This window comes from Typopeltis vanoorti, chromosome 10 (assembly GCF_054136105.1).
Source record: "Typopeltis vanoorti isolate ZY-2024b chromosome 10, IOZ_Tvanoo_1.0, whole genome shotgun sequence".
Lineage (NCBI taxonomy): Eukaryota > Metazoa > Arthropoda > Arachnida > Uropygi > Thelyphonidae > Typopeltis > Typopeltis vanoorti.
In genome coordinates, this window is record NC_143558.1 from 88,013,520 (window position 1) to 88,040,230 (window position 26,711).

The window sequence follows — 26,711 nt, forward strand, 5'->3', positions numbered from 1 at the left end:
TATATAGAAATTGGTTATGAGCAAAAACTAGCCATGGGAGCAGTCTCTGTAGGCCTAACTGCAGCATATGATACCATAAACCATCTTACACTCAGAAATAAAATATACAGAATAACTAGAGACTATCACCTTGTCCTCATGATCCAATCACTCTTGGAAAACAGATACTTTTTTGTGGACCTGGGAGGAAGGAAGAGCCACTGGCATCCCCCAAAAAATGGCCTCTCTAGGGAAGTGTGTTATCACCATTACTTTTCAACATCTACGTCAATGATCTCCCCATCTTTCCAGGAACTAGAAATTTTATCTGTGCTGATGACCTTGCCATAGCTGCTCAATCAAAAAATTTCAAGCCCAATGAAACTACTCTGTCACTTCCCTTAAATAGTCTAACCACATATTATAGCAGGAATCGATTAAAACAAACCCCTTGAAAACCCAGACTGGCCTTTTCCACCTTAACAATAAGGAAGCTACAGATTTCTTAGGAAGGTCTAATATAGAACATTCCTGGAACCCAATCTACCTCGGCGTGACTCTCGATCGCACTCTTTCATATAAAACACACATAGAAAAAACAAAGGCAACAGTGAATGCAAGAAACAATATGCTAAGAAAGCTTACCTCCTCCAAATGGAGTGCAGGCCCTAGCACACTGAGATCTTCTGCCTTGGCCCTTTGCTATTCTTCTGCTGAATATGCCAGCCCAGTATGGTCCAAATCCTGCCATACTGAAAAACTTGACCGAGCATTGAATGAAATCTGCCACTTAAGCAACCTGGATGCCGCTGGTATTGCACCCCCTTCAGTTCGAAGATCTGCATTCTCAGCTGATGAAAGAAGCAGACAAATGAATGATGAATGCCACCCGCTATTTGGCCAGACCACAGTGTCCCAAAGACTAAGAACCCAACATAGTTTCCCAGCAACTGTTGAACCACCACCTAAAAACCCTCCAGAGACAAGACTTCAACAATGGTTTGCACTATACCCAGAGAATAATACTGGTATTCCATCAGCCAAACATCTTCCAAGAGATGCCCACTTGGACTGGAATACTTGGAAAAGCCTCAACAGACTTCGAACAACAGGACACTGCAAAGAAAACCTCATCAGATGAGACTACCTTACTGGACCAGATAGTTGTGAGTGCAGGACAACCCAGTCCATCAAACACCTTCTTTCTTGCCCCCCCCTCTTCAATCACCTTGCAGAAAAGAGGACCTTATATCCTGCACAGAAAGAGCAGTTGATTGTGCAAGATACTGAGGAACATCTGACCATATTTATTGTATATGACTTATGTATAGTTTCTTTTTTCTTCATATTTTACTTATTACTCCCTGTGTAATTCACCTAACAAATTTAAGCTGTTCTCATTTGTAATGTATCCTAAATTTGTTGTAAATAATGTTGTACCACTTACTTACTACTCTACCACTTGTGTTTGGATATGAAATAAGTAACCAAACAATAAGTGTGTTTGCGAAAGGTTATATAAAAAATCTTGCTATAAACTTGCTTTGGTAAATCTAATTATGTTTCGCTTACTAGTGTACAACTTCATTTTGTACTTTGTACACCTTACAGTTACAAGTAAAAGCAAACTGCTCATCATTTGCAGAATGTTTTACAGACATCCTTCCCATAAGCTTCCTTAATAATTTATGGGAAAGTTGTTTATAAATCTGTTCACACTTTTATTTGTATACAATTTTATTAACTTTCATTTTATCTACTTCAAGATGAGGATCAGACATGGTATTAAAAGCTAGAATCATTCCTCCCTATTCTAATTATTTAATCCTTAACCAGATTAAGCAGAACATGACTTTTTCAAAATAATCTTTCTTACTTTCTTATCTTAGATATTGGAGATCAAATTTAAATGCTGTACTGCTACAATTTAGTGCTTCCAAACCATAACATTCTACAAAATAAATACAATTGACACTCACTGTGTCTTGTAGGGACCATGGAAATGGTTTGCTATACAATGGATGTTTCCTGTAGTGAATTTTCTCTAACATAGCATTGTATGTATAGAGCTGTAGGTGGAACTGTTTAGTAGATTGCTGTAGATTGATCTTATGTTTTATGAGTTTCCTTAAAGTCTTGCCTATGTGTGTGTGTGTGGCACGTGGTATCTCTGGGTCACAAAGGAATAGCCCGAGGGTCGAGCCAAAACCTATGTGGCGGACTCTTCATTACCAACTTCTCGTTAAGTCCTAAGAAAATTTATTTATTTCTGCTGCGCCACTTAGGACCTTTAGTTTAATTAGAATGTTAATCAAGAAGTTGGCAAGTAGTGAACAAAGATAACACATGATATGCAATCTTGACCGTGAATTATTTTCTATAAATCTCCCGCCCAGATTCGTAACTAATTTTACAAGTGGTGCATCAAATTCCATAAAGAGACAAAATTGGTTAAAGAATAGCAAGGTTTATTAAGCATAATATACATACTGCTAATAATACAAGTAAAAAGGTTCCATTCAAAATCCAGCTAAGGAATAAATCATATCTGATAACTCTTATACCTACAGACAACTCCAACAAATTTTCAATCAATATAAGTTACTATATACAAGACATATTTCTTACACTATGATCTTAGTCTTTACAATCTCAGTTAACTTTTACTCTATAGATTAAATCCTGTTAAGCATTTTTAAATACACATAATATTGAGATATTATGTGTATTTAATATTATTTATATTAATAATATTAAATACTCAGCGTTCCAAGCGGCATAGCATGCTGCAGTATCTCGGGATTAGATTTCCTGCTGAAAACCATCCGATCGTATGCCAGTGATGGACCTCGCAACCAGAGCTCCGATCAACCACATGGTGAAAACTAATAAAACAAGGGGGGGGGGGTGTTCTAACCCTTTTATACTTCCTCCCTAACAGCCATCACCGTAACTTTGGCTGTTCACGCGGCACATAGAATTTGCCGTCATGTGTGCCTGACCTCATATTGTCCGATTTTCTCCTGCCACTTCTAATCATGTTCCGCGAGCACAAGACTGCTTGGGGCAACTGTCTGCTTTGTTCCCCCCCCCCCCCCCAAAAAAAAAAAAAAAACTTCGAGATTACGTTTTCCCAGATTATGTTGGTCTGGTTCTTGCACGTATTTTCACAATAAAGGTTAATTCATACTAAAGATAATGTCGACCTTAATTCAATATTAAATTATACACCAAGTAAATAACATCTCATTACTTCACAATTCTTTCTTTTCTTATTAATGTATTCAAACTACTCATACCTACCTAGATACCAAGCATATTTTTATGTTTCTTATTTTATCAGGTGTTTGCTCTGTTAGGCCATGATGACATCAATTTTTATATTCTAACTTATCAGGGTATAACAGTAGTGAGCAAATTTGTTATAGTGAGTGTTGATTATACTTCATTCTTTCATTTCATTTTTTAGAGAATGAAAATAGAAAATGTTTTTAAAAATACTGGAATGCTGATCACCAGAACTAAATATTAAAAGTACAAGGATTCCTTAGTTATCTATTTACAACTAGAAATTCTTTGTCAGTGTATCATTGTATAGTTACAAAGCTGTTCCTGGAGTCATTTGATGGACTAACGTCTTTGACAGTCTTACTTGGTCTTGAGTGCGGGTGAAAGTGATTAGAAGACTGGATAAATAACATATCACTGTATCCTGTAAAAAACCTTTGTAGCTCATTCAGTAACTATTATGCCCATTGTTAGGAAAGACCTGAATCCTGATTAGGATGTAGTTAACTTTAATAAGGGATTTCCACCTGGTGTGTTAATCAGACTCATATGGAAATAACGGGGTGTTTTCCCTCCTGGGAATTCTGGATTTTTCTCCCACTTGCAAACATTCTGGTCTGGGGATGCTTGTTTACAGACATAACACTGCCTTTAGGGTATGCAGCAAAAGGATAAAGGAAAGAGGAATGGCAAACTGGTTTGCCATTCCTCTGCTGCATTCCATAATCCATGGTTAGTTTACAGCCATTAAAAATGCATGTAAATAAACCCAAACCAGAGGAGCACAACCCATTGTTCAATGCAGGAGATCGAAAGAGAAGAGAGAGTTAGCTAAACATTTCATACTAAGTAATGAAACACCATGACAAATTTATAGAAAATTTGTGGTTAGAATTTTATAATTCATTGCTTTATTTAATTGATAAGAATACATTTAATAAAAAAATTTACAATACCTTATTGTTTTACTCAACCAAAGATTGAAATTTTTTTCTTGTAGGTTAGAAAAGACTGATGCATCTTATATAACTAAGCTGCCACCAGATATGCATAGCACTAAAGGTAAAATATTATAACTGGTAATTGATTTTTTTTTTAATATCCTACATAAATGAGGGTTCAAATTCAATACCACAACAGTTCCACAAGTCTGGATTTACTGAGAAAACTCTTGAAGAATTCTTGACTATCTAGAGGTTGTAGTCCTTGGGAAGAACAGTGGATGGATGGCTCTTCAAAGAACAGACAGGTAAATGAAATAAAAGAGGATGAGAAGTTGGCTTGAAAAGAGTGTTGACCAACAGCTCCTCATGCTTATATGTGATTAGAAGAAGTGGAGGAATGATTGTGGCCAAGTCAGTAGTAGAAATTAAACTACTCCAGAACAAGAATAAGACAGAAACAGAATATATATAAGAAAGTGCCTGGGGGCATATAATAACCTTCCTTACTCTGTATGGCAACAAATGTTTTAGTATTGGTATTATTTCCATGGTGTCTGAAGAGTCGTCACGCACTCACAGATCATAATAACTCTCGTACCATGCCTTGAAAACATTCAGCATATGAGCATATTCCCCTCATTTTCTCCTTGTCATAGCAAAAAATCTCCTTTTCGCTTCCTTACTCGCATAACCTCTGTACCAATGTCCATATATTTCGAAGCTCTACTTCATGCACAAACTTTATTTGCTTATGATTACTTGGATATAGGATTAAAACATGAGTATAATTTCTTGTCTATTATAAAAATCCACCAAGCTCTGTAACCCACATTACCTTAATTTCTCCTCATACTCAACATACCAGTGTCTTGAGATAGTCTTAATTTGGCTCTGCACTCTCTCTCAATGTTTCTCTGTCATCTTTACCAAAGTAACCAGATCTGTGCACAGAAATTGAAAGGTGTCCTGATTAGTGCTTTATACAGGGTGGTTCAAAATTCCACATACAAACTTTGAGGGGAGGTAGAGAACATCAAAATCACCCATATTTGCATAGGAAAGCATGACCGAAAATGCCAGAAGGCACTAACAGGTACACAAAGATACAGAAATAACACAAGGCAGTAAAGTAAGTAGTGTAAAAAACTTTATTAGGCGTAACTGAACAGTTCAGTAGTAGTTGGATACATAATATGGGTTCACATCTGGTGCTCAAAGTTACGACCATTAGCAGTGATGCATGCCTGACACTGACGAGGCATTGATTGCCATACATTTTCAAAAATACCTGAAGTTTCCCGGATATTAGCAGCGTCGATGCCGATTCTTGCCATGAGGTCCATGTCAGAGGCAACAAGCATTTCATACACCATGACTTTAAGGGTCTCCCACAGAAAGAAATCAATGCTCGATAAATCAGGTGATTCTTGGAGCCATGCGATGGGTCCACCATGCCCAATCGATCGAGCCCCAAAGGACCTGTCCAAATACTGACGCACAGAAATGCCAAAATGGGCTGGATCCCCATCATGTTGGAACCACATTTGCTGACGCACAGTCATTGGAACATTGTTCAGTAAATCCAGGATACCTGCGATGATACCTGCCCATACATTAATGGTGAAATGTTGCTGTGCAGCATGTGATCGCACAACTTGTGGGTTCTCATGGGCCCACACATGAGCATTGTGGTGATTGAAGACCCCTTCACGGGTAAATGAAGCTTCATCCGTGAACAAAACAGAAGTTTGAAAATCCGGTCTACAGAACTTTTCTGCAGAAACCACTGTGCGAATTCCACACTTCGAGGATAACCTTCGGCCATCAGTAACTGGACCTGTTGCAGATGAAATGAATGTAAGGACTCAGAGCGCAAAATGCACAATACACTGGATCGAGACACTACTATAGCAGAGGCAACTGCACGTGTGCTTGTCTCTGGATTATTGTCCATTGCATGCAACACCTCCTCTTCCATGGTGGGATTTTGCATCGATCATGGCCGCCACTATCATGCTTGTGATCCCTGAATGATCCATAGTCACGCAAATTCTGATGCAATTGCACAACATTTGGTGATGTGGTATACACCTCTGTTTGGGTACCTTTCGCGATACGTTCGTACAGCAGTTTGTCCATAAACGAAGTGCATGTCTGCCATCTCAAAGTTTGTAAAATGACGCATGTTCTTCATATAATGTCGAAAGCTTGAATGAGGAAGCCCCAATTTGTCAGCGCTGGCAAACAGCGCCACCTATCACTTTTGGGTGGCATTTCCGGTCATGTTTTCCTATGTGAATATGGTTGATTTTGATGTTCTCTACCTCCCCTTAAAGTTTGTATACGTGGAATTTTGAACCACCCCATATAGTTCTACCATATAAGGCACTATAGAGTTATACCTCCTAATGTGTACTTGTCAAGGTTCTTTGCATTATAGCAGTAATTTTCTGGGTAACATTTACAATTTTTCAACATATCCGATAAACTTCAGGTCCAAATCCATTAAGATCCTTACCCCTTGCCACTTCCTGGAGTAAAATTCTTCCAGTGTGATAAACCTCATTCCATCTTCTCTGGGCAGAGAGTATCACTTAGCATCATTGAAATTGCATCCTCATTCTTCAGCCCTAAGCACTAATCTCTTCAAATCCTCTTGCAATAGCATTGTGTTAGATCATCCTGACATTGCTTTTTTTTCTCCTCTCACGAACTATATCATTGATATATAAATTAAACAACAGCAGTCCTAGAACAGAACCTTGTTGTATTCCACTTGTCACCTTCCCTTTTGTGGATGCTGCACCTCCATACATAATACAACACAACTTATTGCCTCCTATCAGATAACAATCTCCATCCTGCTAAATTTCTACTGTAGTTTATTTGGTAGTTTATCAAATGCTTAAGTAAAACCCAGAAAAAATTACAGTATAAGCATCTCCTTGGTCCAATACTGTATTCATTCTGTTATAAAATGGAAGCAGGTTACTGTCAAGCAAGGCCAATCCTTGACAAACACATGTTGTTGCTCTCTCCTGAAAGATTTTCATTCTTATTAACAAGTTTGCATTCTGTCTTTAAACCACTTTCTAACCCTTAACCTGATATACTCACTGTCCTGTAGTTGGATTTTTGCTTGTGTGGTGGCAATTTTTTTCATTCTGTCTGGGACTGTTCTGTTTGCCGCATGCTTGAACAAGCAAGTCAAGGGTATTGCCAATGCCTTTTGACATTAATATACATGCTAATATCCCATCCATCCTACTGCCTTATTAACCTCAAGGTTACTTAAAATTCTAAAGTGTTCAGAATTTTGGAATTGATTAGAAACATTCAATTGAGAATGTGGCACTGTGCCATATTCTCAACTGTATTTTGGTTGAATGGCTTTACTCCAGTAGCATATGCCCCAGTGAAATTATGTTTGCTGGGTTAGTAAATAATTTCCTGTAGCTAACTTACTGTGATTGTTGGATCAAAATATTAATAATTTATTCATGTTAGAGGATGCTGCATCGCCAGGTCATTATAAATTAAAAAAAAAAAAAAAATCTGCTAGATCTTCTTCTGTGAGGAACTAAAGGTCATCTTCTCTGCTTCTTCTTGTGTGAGGAACTAAAGGTCATCTTCAAATATGTGCTCTTAAACATAGTCATCTGAAATGCAGATAAAATGCCTGAATTTTGTGCCTGATTCTCAAATTTCAGTGCCATAAATAATTTGGAATAAAGGCATAACTTGGCTTGAAGAAATCTGTTTCTCATTGATAAAATTTTTTTCCTACAGTGTTATAGAAGGTGAGTTTTATTAGCATCCCAAGAAGTGAGGCTGCTTTCAAGGTGTGCTGCAGATTGAAATTTTGTCTGTGAAAAACATTTTACTCTATAAAAAAATTGTTTAGATGTATTGGAAGATATGGTATTGTCATTCTTAAAGGCATAGAGAGAGAAAGAGATCTTTATTGGCAGAGAAAATGGTATATTCAGTTGTACATTTATTAAGGGCATATTAATATACATGTTCATAGCACTGAACCACAAGTGAGTGATAACTGTTTGATTGATGATTGTTATGCCTATAATAGGGGCAAAAATTCTTAATGTAGCACACTTTTCTAGTACTTAAGACAATGAACTGGTATGTAATACATCATATTTTTGTCCTCCAGCAGAATACTGACCAGACAGTGTGTGCTAACCTCTCCATTTCCCACATGACAGTTCACTAGTTTGACGGGGGATTTATGACTTGAAGAACACAAAAATTACATCTATGATTATCTTTATTGGCAAGTTGGGACTAGCAGGCCTTTGTATGGCTACTCCTTCACATAGGAAGATATCTGTTTTACACAGAAGTAGCAATAGGTCTGGAATTAGCATCTGCTGTGAAGCACTCCTCCAATTTCAGCAAGTATGGCTGCATTAATTTGCCAAAAATCGAAAAGATAGTCATTCTGAGACCAGATAGCCTGCCTTCTCAAATTAACTTTATAGAGGGCATCTAAACATAGAAATAACATCTATGTTTGATGTTATTTCTGTTTCAGTTACAGTTTGTGACCTGAAGATGCTTGGTAGAAAATCAGCAAAATGTTAGTAAATTTAATAAATTAATTTATTATTTTTACCTCTTGTTGTTGTTTATACTGTGTAGGCCTGCTCTAGTTATAATAAAAATATTTTTCATCAAATAAAGAACAGTATAACCACTTCATAGACATAGAAAATCTTGAAATTATAATCTGTTGATTGCATACCAGACTTTATACAAAATTAGTTTCCTGTCTCATCAACATACAGTAGAGTTTTTTCAGCTAGTGATTTTTCTTTAATAGGTTTAAAATTTATGAATGTACATATAAGTTTACATTATGTACATTTCTATATATATGTCTACATTTTTACAGTGCTATAATTATTGTAATATAGCTATATACATGAGATTTTTTTTATTTTGATTTGATTTCAATGGTACAAAGACAACAAAGGTCATACTGCACCAGAACACAGGTTATAGCAGTATGTATGGTAAATGGTTAGTAGGACAATCACAAACACCCATGCCCTTGGCAGGATTTATACTTGCAGCCTCTTCGCTGGAGAGCAAATATGCTAACCACTTAGCCAACCAGGCCAGCACATTGCAGAGAGTGAAACAATTTGAAAAAAATATAATACTAATTAAATAATGAAAGCAAATACTGTTGTAAAAAAACTGAAGTAAATTATATTAATTTGTTAATATTTTAGTTAATATTCAGTTTTGTTATGAGATATAATAAAAACATTTATCAGGCTCCCCCCCCCCCCCCAAAAAAAGCAAAAAATTAGATCCTAACCTGTAAACATAGAAGCATAATATGTTAACAGCAACTTTTGTTGTTGTTGTTGTTGCTGCTGCTGCTGCTTAACCACTGAACTGACCTTGCTGTGTTTATATGTCAGTAATTACAAGGATGTGAAGTATCCATTGAAGTTAATATAACATTTGGATACCATTGAAATAATGAATACAAAGCTTAATTTGTTGATACGAGGGTTGTTTGAAAAGTTTGGTAAATTTCCAATAGACGGCAACATTATTTCTTCATTCATACCAGTGTCGGCGTGTATCATCTTTTTCATGACCCCTGACAAAATTTTAGCCACATGTGACGCATAGTTCTCATTTGGCAAACATTTAAAATGACTATATTCGCATTTTTCATAAAAATTGAGAAAAACGAGTTGAATTGAGTGATAAAACACTTTTATTTGAAGAAGTGGACAACCACAGATCAAAGCCGAGTTAGATGCAGTTCATGGGGACTCTGCACCAGCATTAAAGACTATTTATTTTTGGATAAATGAGTTTAAACGTGGTCGTGAGTCCATTGAAGATGAAGAGTACTCCAGAGGCCTGACTGAGGTCACTACAAAGGAAATGATTGACAAAATCCATGGTATCGTTGCAGAAGACCGCCAAGCGAAAGTGCAGGAGATTGCTGAGATTGTAGGCATTTCAACTGAACGGGTGTATAATATCTTGCACATAAAAAAGCTGTGTGAATGCGATGGGTGCCATGATTGTTGACTGTTGATCAAAAACACATGTGAAAAAACATTTAAATGCAGTGTTTGGCGATGTTTAATCACCATTCGCAGGATTTTTTACATCAATTCATGACTGTAGATGAAACTTGGATCCACCGCTACACATCTGAGTCCAAGCAGCAGTCAAAACAGTGGACAATGCCAAGTGAAAGAGCATCAAAAAAGTGAAGACCGTTTTCTCAGCTGGAAAGGTGATGGCCACTATTTTTTTGTGATTCCCAAGGAATTATCATGATAGACTATTTGGAAAAGAGTAAGACAATAATAGGAGTCTATTATGCGTCATTGTTGGACCGTTTAAAAGAAGAACTGAAGAAAAACCGACCAAGATTGGCATATAAAAAAGTGCTCCTTCCTCAAGCCATTGCACCATCCCCCACATCAGCCATCGCAATGGCAAAATTGCACAAATTGAGGTTCGAATTGGTTCCACACCCACCATATTCTCCGGACTTGGCCTTGTGTGACTTCTTCTTGCTCCCAAACTTAAAAATTTGACTCGGTGGGAAAACATTTTCTTAGAATGAAGATGTCATCAAGACTGTCGATGACTATTTTGCACAATTTGACAAATCCTACTTTTTAGATGGGATGAAAAAATTGGAAACTCACTGGACCGATGTTTGTATACAATATCTGTATGTAAGTGGCATTGGAAAGAGCTTAAATGGTGATACATTTGTTTGCAGATGACAAAGTTGGGGGGAGTTATGAGAAGTAGAGCAGGTGCTGTAGCTTTGCAAGAGGACCTAAATAGACTGCCTGAATGGGCAAGTGTGTGGAGATGTCAGTTTAATGTTACATGGTTTAAGGTTTTAAAATTTGGGAAGCAAAGATGGGATGCAGAGTTTAAGATTGTGAGGATATTTTGGATGAGATGAAGGATTTGGGGGTTGTGGTGGATAGAAACTTGAAATTTTGTGGACATTTTGCTAAAATTGCAAGAATGACACAGTGGATTATGAAAATGATGCAGAGAACACTAACATGTAGAAGTAAGGATGTTTTGATTCCATTGTACAAGACTTTGATGAGGCCACATATGGATTACTGTGCACAGATTTGCTCATAAGGTTTTCAAAAGGATGGTGGTATGTTGGAGAGGGTTCAGAGATGATTGACTAAGTTGGTCTCTGGAATGTGGAATATGAGGACAGATTGAGAGAGAATGCAAATTAGAGCCTAGTGGATAGAAAGAGGAGGGGGACACATGATCAAGATGTATAAGTTGGTAAGGGGTTATTATCAGATTAACTTGGATGTGATTTTACATAAAATTCCTGGATAGGAGGGAGAATGAGAGGCCATCCAACCTGTATAAGGTAGGTATGAGCTAGGGGTTTGAGGAGGAGAGATTTTTTTTTTTTTTTTTTTCCCATTGAGAGTGGTGGGTGATTGGAATGCATTGGCTAAAAGTGTGATGAGTTCAGGAATAGAGAATGCGTTTAAGTTGATTTACAGTGAGCCCTGCATGTGAGAGTGGGACTTCCCATGATAAGTCTTGGTGTTACACGGTGTAAGGTTTTAAAATTTGGGAAGCAAAGATGGGATGCAGAGTTTAAGATTGGTTTAAACTTTCTTGCCTGTGTCCGGAATTGACTAGTTTGTACCTAGTTGAAGAAAGGGTTAGGAAAAGTTCCTTTAGTCAGCAATTAGATTTGAACGCAGAACAGCTTTCTTTGGGCAGTGTAAAACTATAGATGCAACTACCACTTCCACCGGGCTATGCAGGCATTATAAGTTATTTCAGTATTTGAAATGATAATTTAAGTTATTTTTGGTTAATGTTATGGAATTCTCGTGGAAAGGCTTAGACGTTGGTTATGCATTTTTTACTGAATAATTTAAGGAAATTACAACGTCAACTAAGATATACATTAAAATAAAATTTAACATACTTCAATATTTCAGCAACGTCACGTTGCCATTTTCAAGGAACTTAAGAACAAGACGCGTGCACGCAGGCACAACAAACAGTAAGTGAGGAAGAAGCAGGAAGCTATTATTTCTCCTAAAGTCCTGATGGTGCCCCCTAGCAGGCAATGTTGGTATTTTGGGGTGATTGGGCTGAAGATCTTCTGATGTAGGTTTCCCAAATTTGAGGCAGTCTCATGCAGCCAAATTTTTTGAGGTTTGGATTGTTTCTTAGGGCTGAAGCTGATTCCATGAAAAACCTTTCATATTTGTATTTACTACGGTGTATTATCTTGGCTTTCTTCCACCGTATTCTATGGCAGGTATCCAGTGCATGGTCAGCAAGACCAGAGTGGCTGTATTGGTGAAACCGGATGTAGTCCTTGTGTTCTTAAATTCTGATATTAGCTGTCCTGCCTGTTTGGCCAAAGTAGGACAGCTTACAGCTACAAGGGACCTGGTATACACCAGGTAGGTCCGGGGGGGGGGGGGGTCGTTAGTAGAGCGGATCAGGGCTGCCAATTTTTTATATGGTTTATAACAAGTTCAGTTATGTTTTTTTAGGATTTTTGTGATTTTTTCCGAGGTGTCTCGGATATAGGGTATGGTGATGGATTTAGAGTAATCCTCGTTGTGGGGGGGTGGGGGATTACTGGTTTCAATATTTTTTTTTTATTTGGGGGTAGGGATAGCCATTAGTTGAGAATGTGGTTTAGTTCTGTGGTTAGGGCATTGTCATTTGAACAGATAAGTTTAGCCCTGTTGTGTAGTGTCTTAATGACTCCATATTGTTGTGAGGAGGGGTGGTGTGATTGTTGGTGAATGTATCTGCCTGTATGGGTTGGTTTTCTATAGACAGAGAAAACCAAGGTTCCATCAGTCTGGCGGATGATTAGTGTGTCTAAGAAAGGAAGGCAGTTGTTTTTTTTTCCTCTTCCAGGGTGAATTTGATTCTGGGGTGTTGGTTGTTTAAGTGCGTTAGGAAGGAGAGGAGTGCATCGGAGCCATGTGGCCAAATAGCAAACACATCATCAACATAGTGAAGCCAAATGGTTGGTTTTTGTGGGGCAAAGTTTAAGGCTTTCTCTTCAAAAGTCTCCATATAAAAGTTGGCCAAGGGTGGGGGAGAGTGGAGAACCCATGACTGTCCTCTCTATTTGTTTGTAGAATTTTCCTTGCCAAACAAAATAGCCTGAGTTCATTGTGAACTGAAATAGGGCTGTGATATCGGGAGGAAATTTAGCTTGGATTAGCTCTAAGGATTCTTTGAGTGGGACATTTGTGAATAAGGAGGAGACATCAAAACTGACCATTATGTCAGTGTGTTTGAGTGTAAGGTTTTCTATGCTGGCTTTGAAGTGGGCTGAGTTTTTTATGTGTGAAGGTGTGTTGCCAGTATAGTGTGAGAGAGCTTTGGCCAAATGTTTAGCTAGTTTGTATGTGGGGAAATCAATGCCATCCACTATGGGATGTAATGGCACATTTTCCTTATGTATTTTTGAGAGTCCATAAATATGGGGGGGGGGGGGGTATGGAGTTAAATGGTTTTAATTTGTTAGTGATTTCCACAGACCAAGAAGTGAGTTGGTGGGATTGTATTCAATAGGGAGGTAAGTAGCCCGATCTAAGAATAGAGCTTTCAGCTTACCTGTGTAATCCTTTTGGTTAAGCAATACTGTGGCGTTTCCTTTATCAGCCTTGGTGATTATTATTTTCTTCTTTTTCTTTAATTCTAGTAGAGATTTAATTTCCTTACTGGGCATGTTGGCTTTTGGTGGTTTAGCTTTGGTCAGAACACAAGCCACATCCAGTCTAATATCGTTGGTGACGTGGTTTGGAAGGTGTCGTATCCTGCGTTCAATTCGTATCATAATACCTTCAGCAGGTATTCTTCTGGGTGCATTGGCGAAGTAGTGGCGACGTGTGAGGGCCTCGAGTGCTTCAGGAGTCGCACTAAATGACGAAAGGTTGACTACCGTTTTGTTAGGAAGTTGTGGTTTTGAGATCAAGTTCTTTTTTAATTTTTCAAATTTTTTGATGTGTCGATCTTGTACTTTTTAAATTCTTTCTCTGCTGCGGTGCACGAGATGTCGTATAAAATAAACCAAATTTCGTCGCTTAAGGTACTTGAAAGGTCATCTTCGAGTATCTGGCTAGCTAAGTTATCATCATTCAGGAAACGGCGAGTCAGCAGTTTGTTCCCTGAGCAAGGCTTGGCTGGTACAATTATAAATACAAACAGCCTTTTGCGAAGAGAAACAGTGCTTGAATTTGACACAGTTAGGAATTACCTGATTATCCTGGCAGCATTTTAGGAAGGCGAGACGTTTCAATTGTCTTGATAGCTTTAACTTCATTTTACCCTAATGGCGTGCTTTAAGTGCAGTATCATCTCCGTGGATTATTGTAATTCTCATGGAAAGGCTTAGATGTTGGTTATGCAATTTTTACTGAATAATTTAAGGAAATTACAACGTAAACTAGGATATACATTAAAATAAATTTTAATATACTTCAATATTTCGGCAACGTCACATTGCCATTTTCGAGAACTTAAGAACAAGACACGTGCATGCAGGCACAACAAACAATAAGTGAGGAAGAAGCAGGAAGCTATTATTTCTCCTAAAGTCCTGATTGTGTCCCCCCTAGTGGGCAATGTTGGTATTCTTGGACAATTGGGCTGAAGGTCTTCTGATGTAGGTTTCCCAAATTTGAGGCAGTCTCATGCAGCCAAATTTTTTGAGGTTTGGATTGTTTCTTAGGGCTGAAGCTGATTCCATGAAAAGCCTTTCATACTTGTATTTACTGCGGTGTATTATCGTGGCTTTCTTCCACTATATTCTATGGCAGGTATCCAGCGCATGGTCAGCAAGACCAGAGTGGCTGTATTGGTGAAACCGGATGTAGTCCTTTCTGAAATTGTTCCTCACTGACAACAATTTGCCTTTGAAAGCACTGCTGATCCTTGACAATGCTAGTGCCCACCCTCTAGACTTAGAGGACATTCTTGAAAGTGCAGTTCTTGCCTCCAAACACGATGTCACTAATCCAATCCATGGATCAAGAAGTGATTGCGTGTTTTAAAAAACTTTACACCAAGGCCTTGTTCTCATGGCTTTTCAATGTGACTCACTCTTCTGACAAGACACTGAAGGACTTTTGGAAGACTGAGTTCAACATTCTCCATGCCATTTCCTTTATTAAAACTGCCTGGGATGGAATGACACAGAGAACCCTTCATGCATTGTGAAAGAAACTTGTTCCTAATTTTTCTCAGGATGACAACAGTGCACACCAATGGCAGAGAATCTTGACATAGAAGAAGTTGATGTAGAAGAGCTTGTGGAGGATCACAATGACGAACAAACCATGGAAGAACTCAGAGCACTCAGCAAACAGCAAACAAAGGAGAGAAAAAGAGGAATTTCACCTGAAGAAGAGGATGGCAGGGAAAAAGGGCTGATGCCAACAGCTGCCATTAAGAAGTTTTATTCTATTGTGAAAAGGTGCAGTCTGTTTGTTTGGAATAGCATCCCAGCACTCATGATGGTGTTGTTGAGCAAGTCTCTCATTCTACTCTCATCAGCAATTTAGGATCTAAAATTTAGGGGACACATCGCCAGAATTGTGAAGACAACACAAAGGCTTCTGGGAATGATGCAGAGAACACTGACGTGTAGAAGTAGGGAGATTCTTGTTCTGTTGTATAAGGCTTTGATTAGGCCACACATGGACTATTGTGCCCAGATTTGGTCACCGGGTTTTCAGAAGGATGAAGAGATGTTGGAAAGGGTCCAAAGGAGACTGACTAAGGTAGTTTCTGACCTCTGGAATGTCGAGTGTGAGGAAAGATTGAGATGTAATTTGCAGAGTTTGGTGGACAGGAGGAAAAGGGGAGATATGATAAAGACCTACAAGTTGGTAAGGGGTTGTTATAGGATCAATGCTGGAGAAATTTTACAGAGAATAGTGGATCAGGGAAGAACCAGAGTTCATCCCTGGAAACTGTATAAAGAGGGTGTGAGTAGGGGAGTGAGAGGCAGGTTTTTTTCATGCAGAGTTGTGAATGATTGGAATGCCTTGCCTGAGAATGTGGTGTCTGCAAGGAGTTTGAATGTGTTTAAAACACGGTATAATGAGCTGTGTATATGATAAAAGGACCTCCCAGATGAGTCTTTGACTCCATGAGGTCTTGGGGTGGTAATAATAATAAAATAAAACAGTGGTATTGAAAATAAGTTAGTGGCAAAAAAGTCAATCTCATATTTGCCAATGACATTGATCTAATAGTAGAGAATGAACATCATCTTCAAGAATTAACAGACAGTTTCTAAGGCACTTTTTGATTATGAATTAAAGAGCAGCATTTACAAATCAGAAACAATGTCTTCAAGCAATAAGATATGAAAATTTCAGTTAATGATCAAAAATTTGGAAGAAGTAGAAAGATTCACCTAGTTGGGAAGCATACAGCACAAAGATGGCCTGTCCAAACATGATATTAAAGCATGCATTGCTAGACCAACTATTGCCCTTCAGAGATTACAGCCACTTTTAAAGGACAATAAAATACAGCTAGCTACAAGACTCTGTCTAATTGATTCCCTTGTTAGCTCTGTCTTACTATATGAATGTGAGAGTTGGAGATTGCTAAAGGAAGATGAAAACAGACTATTGGTCTTTAAGATGAATAGTCTGAAGATACTTTTGAAGATACCATATACTGCACGTCCAACAAATGCTGAAGTTAGAGGAACATACGTCGAAAACAGCTCTGGTGGCTAGGCCACATGGGCTAGATTAGATAGTTTATATAAAATGGCACTAGCGGGCTTGACTTCTGTTAAAAAAAAAAAAAAAAAAAACAGGGGCCACCTAGAATCCCCTGGATAGATGATATTATAAACTGGATCGGTTCTTTGTTCTCCACCTTGTTAAGGAGATCCCAAGACAGAAACACCTGGAGAGAGAGCATGTTATGACTGTTACCTTTATAGTGCCTCAACAGTCTACATAGACTATAGGTGAAGAAGAAAAAAGAAGAATCAAGACGATTAGGAGAATATAATACTATATCTTTATATACACAATCATACTACTAATTCCATTAGTAGCATTATCCTGCATATCAAACAGATAAACTAAAATGAATTTTCAGTCTGGTTAATCGAGTGTTTAGTGTATCCACTTTCAGACCAACAGGCTACAGTTTTGAATCCTGCCATGGGCCTTGATCTTTGTGATTGTCTTTAGGCAGAAAATGAATTTCATTGCCCAGTATGAGACCACCAACCCACTTATTGTAAACCTGAAGCAGATGAAAAAGTTTGCTTAGTCTCTACAACAGTGTTTCCAGACTATGTAAATGAATTAATAAATTGGGAAAAAAATCCTTAGCTCACCCATGGTAGGTTTACAAAAGCTTTCATGGGTGAATGCCACATTAAAAAATAAAAATTAAGCAGACAAAATTGACCACAAAGGCAGAGTTAATTTTTTATTATGATTAGCATTTATCATAATAAAAAATTAACTCTGCCTTTGTGGTCAATTTTGTCTGCTTAATTTTTATTTTTTAATGTGGCATTCACCCATGAAAGCTTTTGTAAACCTACCATGGGTGAGCTAAGGATTTTTTCCCAATTTATTAATTCATTTACATAGTCTGGAAACACTGTTGTAGAGACTAAGCAAACTTTTTCATCTGCTTCAGGTTTACAATAAGTGGGTTGGTGGTCTCATACTGGGCAATGAAATTCATTTTCTGCCTAAAGACAATCACAAAGATCAAGGCCCATGGCAGGATTCAAAACTGTAGCCTGTTGGTCTGAAAGTGGATACACTAAACACTCGATTAACCAGACTGAAAATTCATTTTAGTTTATCTGTTTGATATGCAGGATAATGCTACTAATGGAATTAGTAGTATGATTGTGTATATAAAGATATAGTATTATATTCTCCTAATCATCTTGATTCTTCTTTTTTCTTCTTACTGAAGAGGACTTGCTGAAGAGGAGAAAAAAAGGTAAAAAACAAATTGAAAGGAATGTGTAAAACATAGTATGGTAATTTTCAATTATACCTAATTAAATAATTTTACACCTTATATTCAGTTCCCTGACAATGGTAGGGCACTAGAGTGTCACTTAGTGAAAGGCCATCAAAAAGATAACTTTTATTTTTGTAGTAAAGTAGCAATTTGGATTTGCATTTTGGTGTGGTTTGCTTATCTTTCATAGCTTTGCATAATTGAGTAATTATGGAGATTTGTGTGGTTGAAACTGACTTTTATTATTTTTGAAGTTTGTGGTGAACAACAACAAAATAGCAGTATAAAAAGCAACCATAATTAATGGTATGGGCTTTTTGAGAATGGTATGTTGTCGTGAATGTAGCTTGTATATTTGGCAGAACATAGAGAGACTGAAGGAGACAAGAAAGGCCGTGGATATGTCAAAAGTGATATTCTATTGGATTATGAGTTATTTATAAATGCAAAACTGGTGGATGGAATGAAAGAGTGCATAATTGTGGGAGCAAATGACCATATGAATCATGGAACAGAAGTGAAAAAAGTATAGCTGAAGAAATGAAAGCGAGTGACACTGTGGAAGCGAAGGAAAGTTGGAATGAGGAAACGAAAAAAAAAAAAAAAAAATTATAGACAGACAGCTGATGTAATTGCCAAGATGCAAGACTTGAAAAATGAGTTGATTAGAATGAGAAGTGAAATGAAAAATATGCACTGTGAGATGAGAAGTTTGGTGGATAAGAATGGATGCAAAAACGGTTAGGACAAAGGAAAGTAGAGAAAATGAAGTGATAAATGACTCGAGAATAGTGATGCATGGAGTTGCCATTATTAGAGGTGTGGTGAATGAGAGATTCCATAAGGTGTGTTTTCCAGGAGGGAGTATTAGCAAGATAATTTATGCATTAGATAAGAGTTATTGGAGCTTGTTTGGGCATAGAGTGCATGTAAGAATAGATATCAGGTTATTGAGGAGAGTGTAAGATGACAATGTGGTTGGAAGGGTGGTCAGTGTGTTGCCTATGTCTGTCTGATAATGATAAGTTGAGATGGAGAGCAGGGATCATGAATGATATAGTGGCAGAGCTATGTGAGGAGAAGGTAGTGGTGTTTGTGAATGTGTGGGAAGGATGAAAATGTACAAAAGTGATGAGTTGCATTTGAATGGATTTGACATGAGTCAGTTAGAAAGACTATTGCTTCCAGCTGGAACAATGAGTGATGCGAGCAAAAGATCAAGAGAGAGGAACTGGTGAGACTGAAGTGATTGTAAATGAGAATAGTAGTACTATGAATGATAATGATATAATCAGATTGCAAGATGAACAGGGAAATGGGGGGGGGGGGGGGGGATTAAGGAGACTGGCTGTTGGTGGAAGTAGTAGTGAATGTATAGCTTTTAATTTTTCAGGAAATGACAATGTATACTAGAATATTAATTATAAAAAAACTTTAATTAATACTTTCCTATATTTCAGCAATGTTACATTGCCATCATCAGGGATTATAAAAAAACAATGATATGTGTACACAGGCACTAACACTGAGCAAATAAGGTCAGGCCTAGAGTCCTAAACAGTTCCCTTAATGGACCAAATTGGGTTGCCTTGGCCGTTGGGCTGATGTTCTTAAAATGTATGAGGGTGGTCTGAAAAGTTTCTCGACCTCGACCATAGATGGCAACACTATCAGCAAGATTTGTTTTTTTCTACATTGGTACATCTGTCATAATCATCCATGTGAAATTGCAAGTCATTCTATCGAGTAGTTTGTTTTATACAGCTGTCTGAAGCAAAAGTGTTGTCTGTATCCCTTAAAATGGATAAAATTGAGTCGTGTGGTTATAAAATTCTCTGTAAAAGAAGGTTTAATGCCACAAGAAATTCATTCGAAGTTCATAAAAGTTTATGAACACTCTTCTCCTTTGTTTTTGATAATTAAGAAATGGGTTGCCAAGTTTAAACATGGCCATTCCAGCCTTGAAGATGATCCACATGAAGGACGTCCAAAAAGTGCAACAACACCAGAAATCATTGATCAAGTGCACGATATGGCATTGGATGAGCTGCAAGTCAAAGTGTGTGAAATTGGTATTTCACACACTATAGGCATTTCAAAAGGACATGTAGGATATATTTTGCATGAAGAATTGCAAATGAAAAAGCTTTGCACACGATGGGTGCCATGCTTGCTCACAGTAGATCAAAAACGCACTTGCATAATCTCTGGACAGTGCATGGAGCATTTTAACAAGAATAAAACTGATTTTTTGCGTCAATTTATTACTATGGATGAGACTTGGATTCACCATTACACACTAGAATCCAAACAGCAGTCAAAACAGTGGACAGAAACCAGTTGTTCAGTGCCAAAGAAGACAAAGTCAGTTTCATCAGCAGGAAAGGTCATGGCATCGGTGTTTTGGGATGATAAAGGCATTTTTTTTATTAATTATCTTGAAAAGGGTAAAACAATAACTGGGGAATATTATACCAGTCTTTTAACCAGACTAGATGAAAAATTTGTGAGAAAAGACCCAGTTTGCAGAAGAAAAAATTCATCTCTCATCAGGATAATGCACCTGCCCACAAAGGTGTTTTGGCAATGGGAAAATTAAGGGATCTGCACTATGAATTGTTTGGAACATCCACCCTATTCCCCAGATTGGACTCCCTCTGACTTCTGTCTCTTCCCAAAACTAAAATTCTTCCTCACTGGTCAGTGTTTTTCTTCGAGTCAAGAGGTGATTGCAGCTGTAGATGGGTATTTTGCAGATCTTACTGAGAACCACTACAGGGATGGGATAATGGTGCTGGAGCATTGCTGGAATAAATGTATTAGTCTTAAGGAAGATTATGTTGAAAAATAAAAATAATTTTGAAATTATAAATTCGTTTTTTCATTGTTATGCTGAGAACTTTTCAGACCACCCTCGTATACCTGCCATAGACTTGGTTTAATTTAAACCGAGGTTTAAAATGAACAGTTTGGTCAGAGAAGTTGATAATTCCCTTACACATTCTCATAATACATGGGCTGATATGCCATCTAATCCCATGGCTGTGTTCATTAAGGCAGTGCTTCCCAAACTTCTGGATGTCAGGACCCCCCTTGGAAAAATTAAAATATTTCATGGCCCCCTCGAAAAAAAATCGTAATATAGACATATATTATTATAATATTTATTGTATTTATATTCAATACAAAACATATTGCAAAAATCAAATGCAAATATTTCATTTTTAGCATTTTACATACACATTTGACATGGCACATTATCTCATATTTTTATATAGATAGATATATTGTTATTGTACATTTGCAGTACAAGCACATGAAACGTAAAATGATTAATAATGAACAAGGTAATAATTAAAAACATAAAAGAAGTTTAATAGCAATTTAATGTGATGGATGTGTTCAATACTGCTACACAAGAAGTCAGTACCAGGTGAAATATTTGAAACTGCAATTCTTAGATTTCTGCTTTGAAATGAAACTTATATGAATAAGCATATATTTACTAATATTCATTAAACACTGAAATATGCAGGAAACAAAATTTGTGAACCCGCACCAATGTGTGATTTTTTTCTATTAAAATATAAAAAATAACAAAAAATAAATAATAAAAATTAAGTATGTTTCTTTTAAGATAAAAAAAATCTACTTAGTCTTAAAACATTTTAAATTTGTTTTCATTATTTCACAGTCCCCTTCAACAAAACCTATGGCCCCGGCCCACAGTTTGGGAAGTGCTGCATTAAGGTACTGCAATTCCTAAGCACCTCCAATTCTTCAAACTCTGTTCAGCTTATATATAAGCAGAACTAATATAAAATAATATGGACACTTTAATAGTATGAGAAATTGAGATTCTCAAAACATGTTTGAAGCAAAAAATGGCAGAGAAACAGCAATACATACAATTAGATGCATTTAAGAGTGCATCAGAAGATATGAAAGATGAGAACTGATCAAATTAGAAACCTGCTGTAATTGTTTTATTAATTTGCTTATGTACTATAATAAGGTGGCAAATACCTTGGACAGGGTAGATACATATACAGTGGTGCTTGGATTTTGAAAAAGCTTTCCATAGACTTCCACATGGCAAGCTGTTAAATAACCTGAAACAAATGGGATTGTATAACAGACTAGTGTTGGATCTGTGACTGGCTGTCAGATAGGTATCAGAAAGTTATATATGTGTGTGCAGTATCCTGAAAGAGGAAAGTCACTAGTGATGTGCTGCAGGGATGTTCATTTTGTATATTAATGATATTGGGATGGGTTTCACTGGTGATATGCATCTGTCTGCAGATGACGCAGAATTAGGGGAAGCATTGCTGAGTCAAGCAGATGTTATGACCCTACAGGAGAACTTGAATAGATTATATGAATGGGCAGGACTGTCAGTTCAAAGTGTAGCAAAGAGTAAGGTTTCGAAATTTTGTAAGCAACAATAGGATCCAAAGTATACACTTGGTGGGGGAAACTTTAAGGCAGGTAGTGGTGGTGGATAAGGACCTAAAATTCAGAGCCCATGTTGCACAAATTGTGAAGTCATCACATTGATAATGTCAATGCTGCAGAGGACCTTAATGTGCAGAAATAAAGAGGTTATGATTCCATTGTGTAAGGCCTTGATCAGGAGGCCTCTGTATGTAACATTGTGCACAGATTTGGTCACCAGGTTTTCATGGTGATGAAGATATGTCCAGATAAGATTCACAAAGGTTGTGAGTGGTCTTTGGAATATGGAGTATGAAGAAAGATTGAAAGAATGTAAATTGTAAAGCTTTGTGAATAAGATGTGGGGTGCAATATGATTGAGACATATACGTTAGTCAGAGGTTGTTATTAGGTTAACATGGAAGAAATTTTTCATAGAATGGGGGAAGGGGGATAGAACAAGGCCATCCCTTGAAACTGTATAATGAGTGTGTTAGCATAGGAGTGAGGAGTAGGTTCTTTGCATGGAGAGTGGTTGGTGAGCGGCATGCGTTACGTGAATGTGTTGTGAATGTAGATAAATTGAGTCAGTTTAAGGCACAGTTGGATGAGATTTGTGTGTCTCTGATTCGATGGAGGTAATATATTAATAATAATAAAATGCTACCAACAGTGAAGGATGACTTGCCAACTTTGCTACTAACCTCGTCTCTGGAGCCTCTCCAACATCTCATCATCCTTTTGAAAACTTCACAACTGAATCTGTGCATAGTAATCCATATGTGGTCTGATCAAAGTCTTGTGCAATAGAATCAAAACATCTTCACTGCTACATGTCAGTGTTCTCTGCATCATTCTCATAATCTGCTGTGTCATCCTCACAGTTTTAGCAAAATGTCCACAAAAGTTCAAGTTTCTATCCACCACAAACCCCGAAATTCTTCATCTCCTCCACCTCATCCAAACCTCACTGATCCTATACTCTGCATCCTATCTTTTTCTTCTGAAATTTGAAAACCTTACACTTTGTAACATTAAAATGACATCCCCACACACTTACTCATTCAGAAAGTCTGCAACAATTGTTCTGCTTCTTATACTCTCCCTAACTTTGCATCATCTGCAAACAACTGTGTATCACTATTTAAGTCCTTTCCAATGTCACTTACATTCAAATTAAACAACAATGGCCCCAAAACAGACCCCTGGAGCATGGCACTAGTGACTTTCCTCTTCTGGGATATCACTCTCCCATACACTGCCTGTTGACAGCTAGTCTCCAATCCAATGCACTAATCTACTTCCAACCCCATCTGTTCCAGTTCAATTACTAGTTTGTCATGTGGTAATCTATCAATAGCTTTTGCAAAATCTAAATATACTACTGTATATGCATCCCCTTTGTCCAATATATTTGTCATCTTGTTATAATAAGTAAGCAGATTGCTAAAGCATGATCTTCCTTTAGCAAACCCATGCTGTCCATTAAAGAGAATTCTACTGCTGTCCACCACTTCTGAATCTTTATCCTCACTAGCTTCTACCACACTTTGACCACAACTCTAGACAAGCAGATTGGCCTATATTCGAAGCCTTAGTCTTATTACCTCCTTTATGAAGTGTAACAATTTTGCCATCATTCCATTCCTTTGGGACCTGGACTAATCTAAGACTCATGTTAAAAATGTACGTTAAAGGTGTTGTTAATTCTCTGGAACATTCCCTCAAGACACTCGATGATATACCATCACGTCCCATGGCCGTGTTGACATAAAACTTACTAAAATACTCATCTCTTGCTCACCACTGATGGTGAGTCTACCATCAGTGAGCTCCTACCCCCAATTCCATATATGGAAATTGGGGGTAGGAGCTTCAACTGGCCATATATGGAAAAAACTGCCTAGGATTTCTTTTAGCATTATTTGCTAACTGTTGCTCATGCCACACTTACTAAGTGAGTCACCTTCCTTACTTGCTTGTACTCCTCATGTAACTGATTATCTGCACTCATCTTGTGCCGCCTCTACAATGCCTTGTTCTTCCATATTGCATGCTTCACCTCTTCAGTCATCCATTTTACATCTACCTTACTTAATCTCCTGACCTTTGGAATATACTCCTTATAGTTGCTATAAGAATATACTGCCTTATAGTTCCACATATAACTCCTTCTCACAAAAGTCCTGATATAGCTGGCCACCACAAGTGATCACTTCAGTCACTTTCACCAGCTGGAGGATGATATGACACTTCATTTACAACATCTTCTGATGAAATAATCAAATCCAAGACCCTCGATCCACGTGTGGCCTCTGTTACATACTGCTTAAGATAGTTATCCCTTAAAAACTCAAGAAGTTCATCCTCTCTGGTTCCTGATGATGTCTCTTCATTCCAGTCTATATTACCATAATTGAAATCACCCTTTTCTTATTAAACAGACCAATTTGTCTAAACATTTCCATCTCACTGCCTTCTACATTACCAGGTCTATAGCAACACCCTGCTAAACATTTCATCCTGTCCACCTCCTTTTGCATCATATTTCTTTCAAACTACTGTCAGTATTTGAGAGAGTTAGGATGGTGAGTCTGTTGCCGCAGTATGACAGTGAAGAGTATAGAAGGAGGGCCATAATTGCCAATGACTTCATGCATGAATTATGTTTGATGAGTGGTGTGGAATTTGTGGATGTGTGGAATGAGTTCGATTGGCGAAAGGAGTTATATAAAATGGATGGTTTACATTTGAATGGATTTGGTGTACGGAGACTTGAAAAGGTGTTGTCGAATGTAGTGGAAGTGAATGTACAGAATCAGGGGAACTAGAGTTATTAAGGGGGAGGGAGTAGATATGCAGATTTTAGGGAGACAGTTGAGTGTGTGAATGTGTGTAATATGCCCAAGCGAGTAGGAAAGACCATGAATCAAAATCGGATAGTTAGTATAAGGCATCAAAATAGGGATGGGACAAATATTAGCTTTGCAATTCATGTATACAAATGCCAGAAGTATTAGGAACAAGAGGGAAGAATTTTTGGCCTTGGTTGGCACTTCCAGACCTCAGGTTATTGGCATTAGTGAAACATGGCTGGCAGAAGATGACACAGCTATTGGGATTGAATGTAAGGGGTATGGTGTGTTCAGGAGAAACAGGGAGAATAAAATGGGAGGAGGTGTGTTATTGATGATAGCGGATGAGCTACAGCCAAGGAGAATAGAAGTTGAACTGCAGGACAGAGAAAAGAGCACATTTGAGGCTATTTGGTGTGAGATTGAAATTAGCAGAACTAAATATACAGTTGGGTGCTGCTATAGACCAGGTGATGGGGTAGATGGTGGAGATGGTATGCATAAGCAAATAGAAGAAATGAGTGGAATGGATGTAATTATTATGGGAGATTTCAACTATGGTGGCATTGATTGGAAGGAGGAGAGGACACATGGGAGGAAGGAATAGGATTTTATGCGGTTATTAAGGGATAACTATCTGCAACAGCATGTAATGGAAAATACTAGGGGGTCAGAGAGTGCTTGACCTAGTAATTGCATATGAGAATTTTGCATGTGAATATGACCATGTTGCCACCAATTGGTGATAGTGATCATGGGATCTTGACTTGGGAGATGGCTAAAGGTGTGGAATTTACAATTCAGACAAGGTACATGTGGAATTATCGGGCTGGTAAGTATGACAAGCTTAGGAGATTGATTGGTACATTGCCATGGCATGTACAACTACAAGGGCTAGAAGTTGACAGTGCATGGGAAGTGGTTAAAAAGTGTTTGCATGAAGCAATGGCTGACTGTATACCTAAAGTCCGAATAATATATCAAGTAGGAGTTAAATGGATGAATAACACCATTAAGCTTGAGCTGCAAAAAAAAAGAAACAATTATGGAGGGAATTTAAGGAGAAAGGTGACCGGCAGGCACATGAACAGTATAAAGCCCGGGCCAGAAGGGTAACGAGTGTGGTAAGAAAGCAAAAAAG

General features: G+C 37.7%; 1 protein-coding gene across 3 annotated transcripts in view; it reads left to right on the forward strand.

The window, feature by feature from the left end:
- The window catches only part of Parp1 (Poly-(ADP-ribose) polymerase), a 583,272-nt gene that overhangs the window by 516,213 nt on the left and 40,348 nt on the right, over positions 1-26,711 (forward strand). For all 3 annotated transcript variants that reach the window (XM_090399735.1, XM_090399736.1, XM_090399737.1), the window contains exon 23: positions 4,268-4,329. In XM_090399735.1, the coding sequence (XP_090255861.1) occupies positions 4,268-4,329 (62 nt within the window). The remainder of the gene's footprint in view (positions 1-4,267; positions 4,330-26,711) is intronic.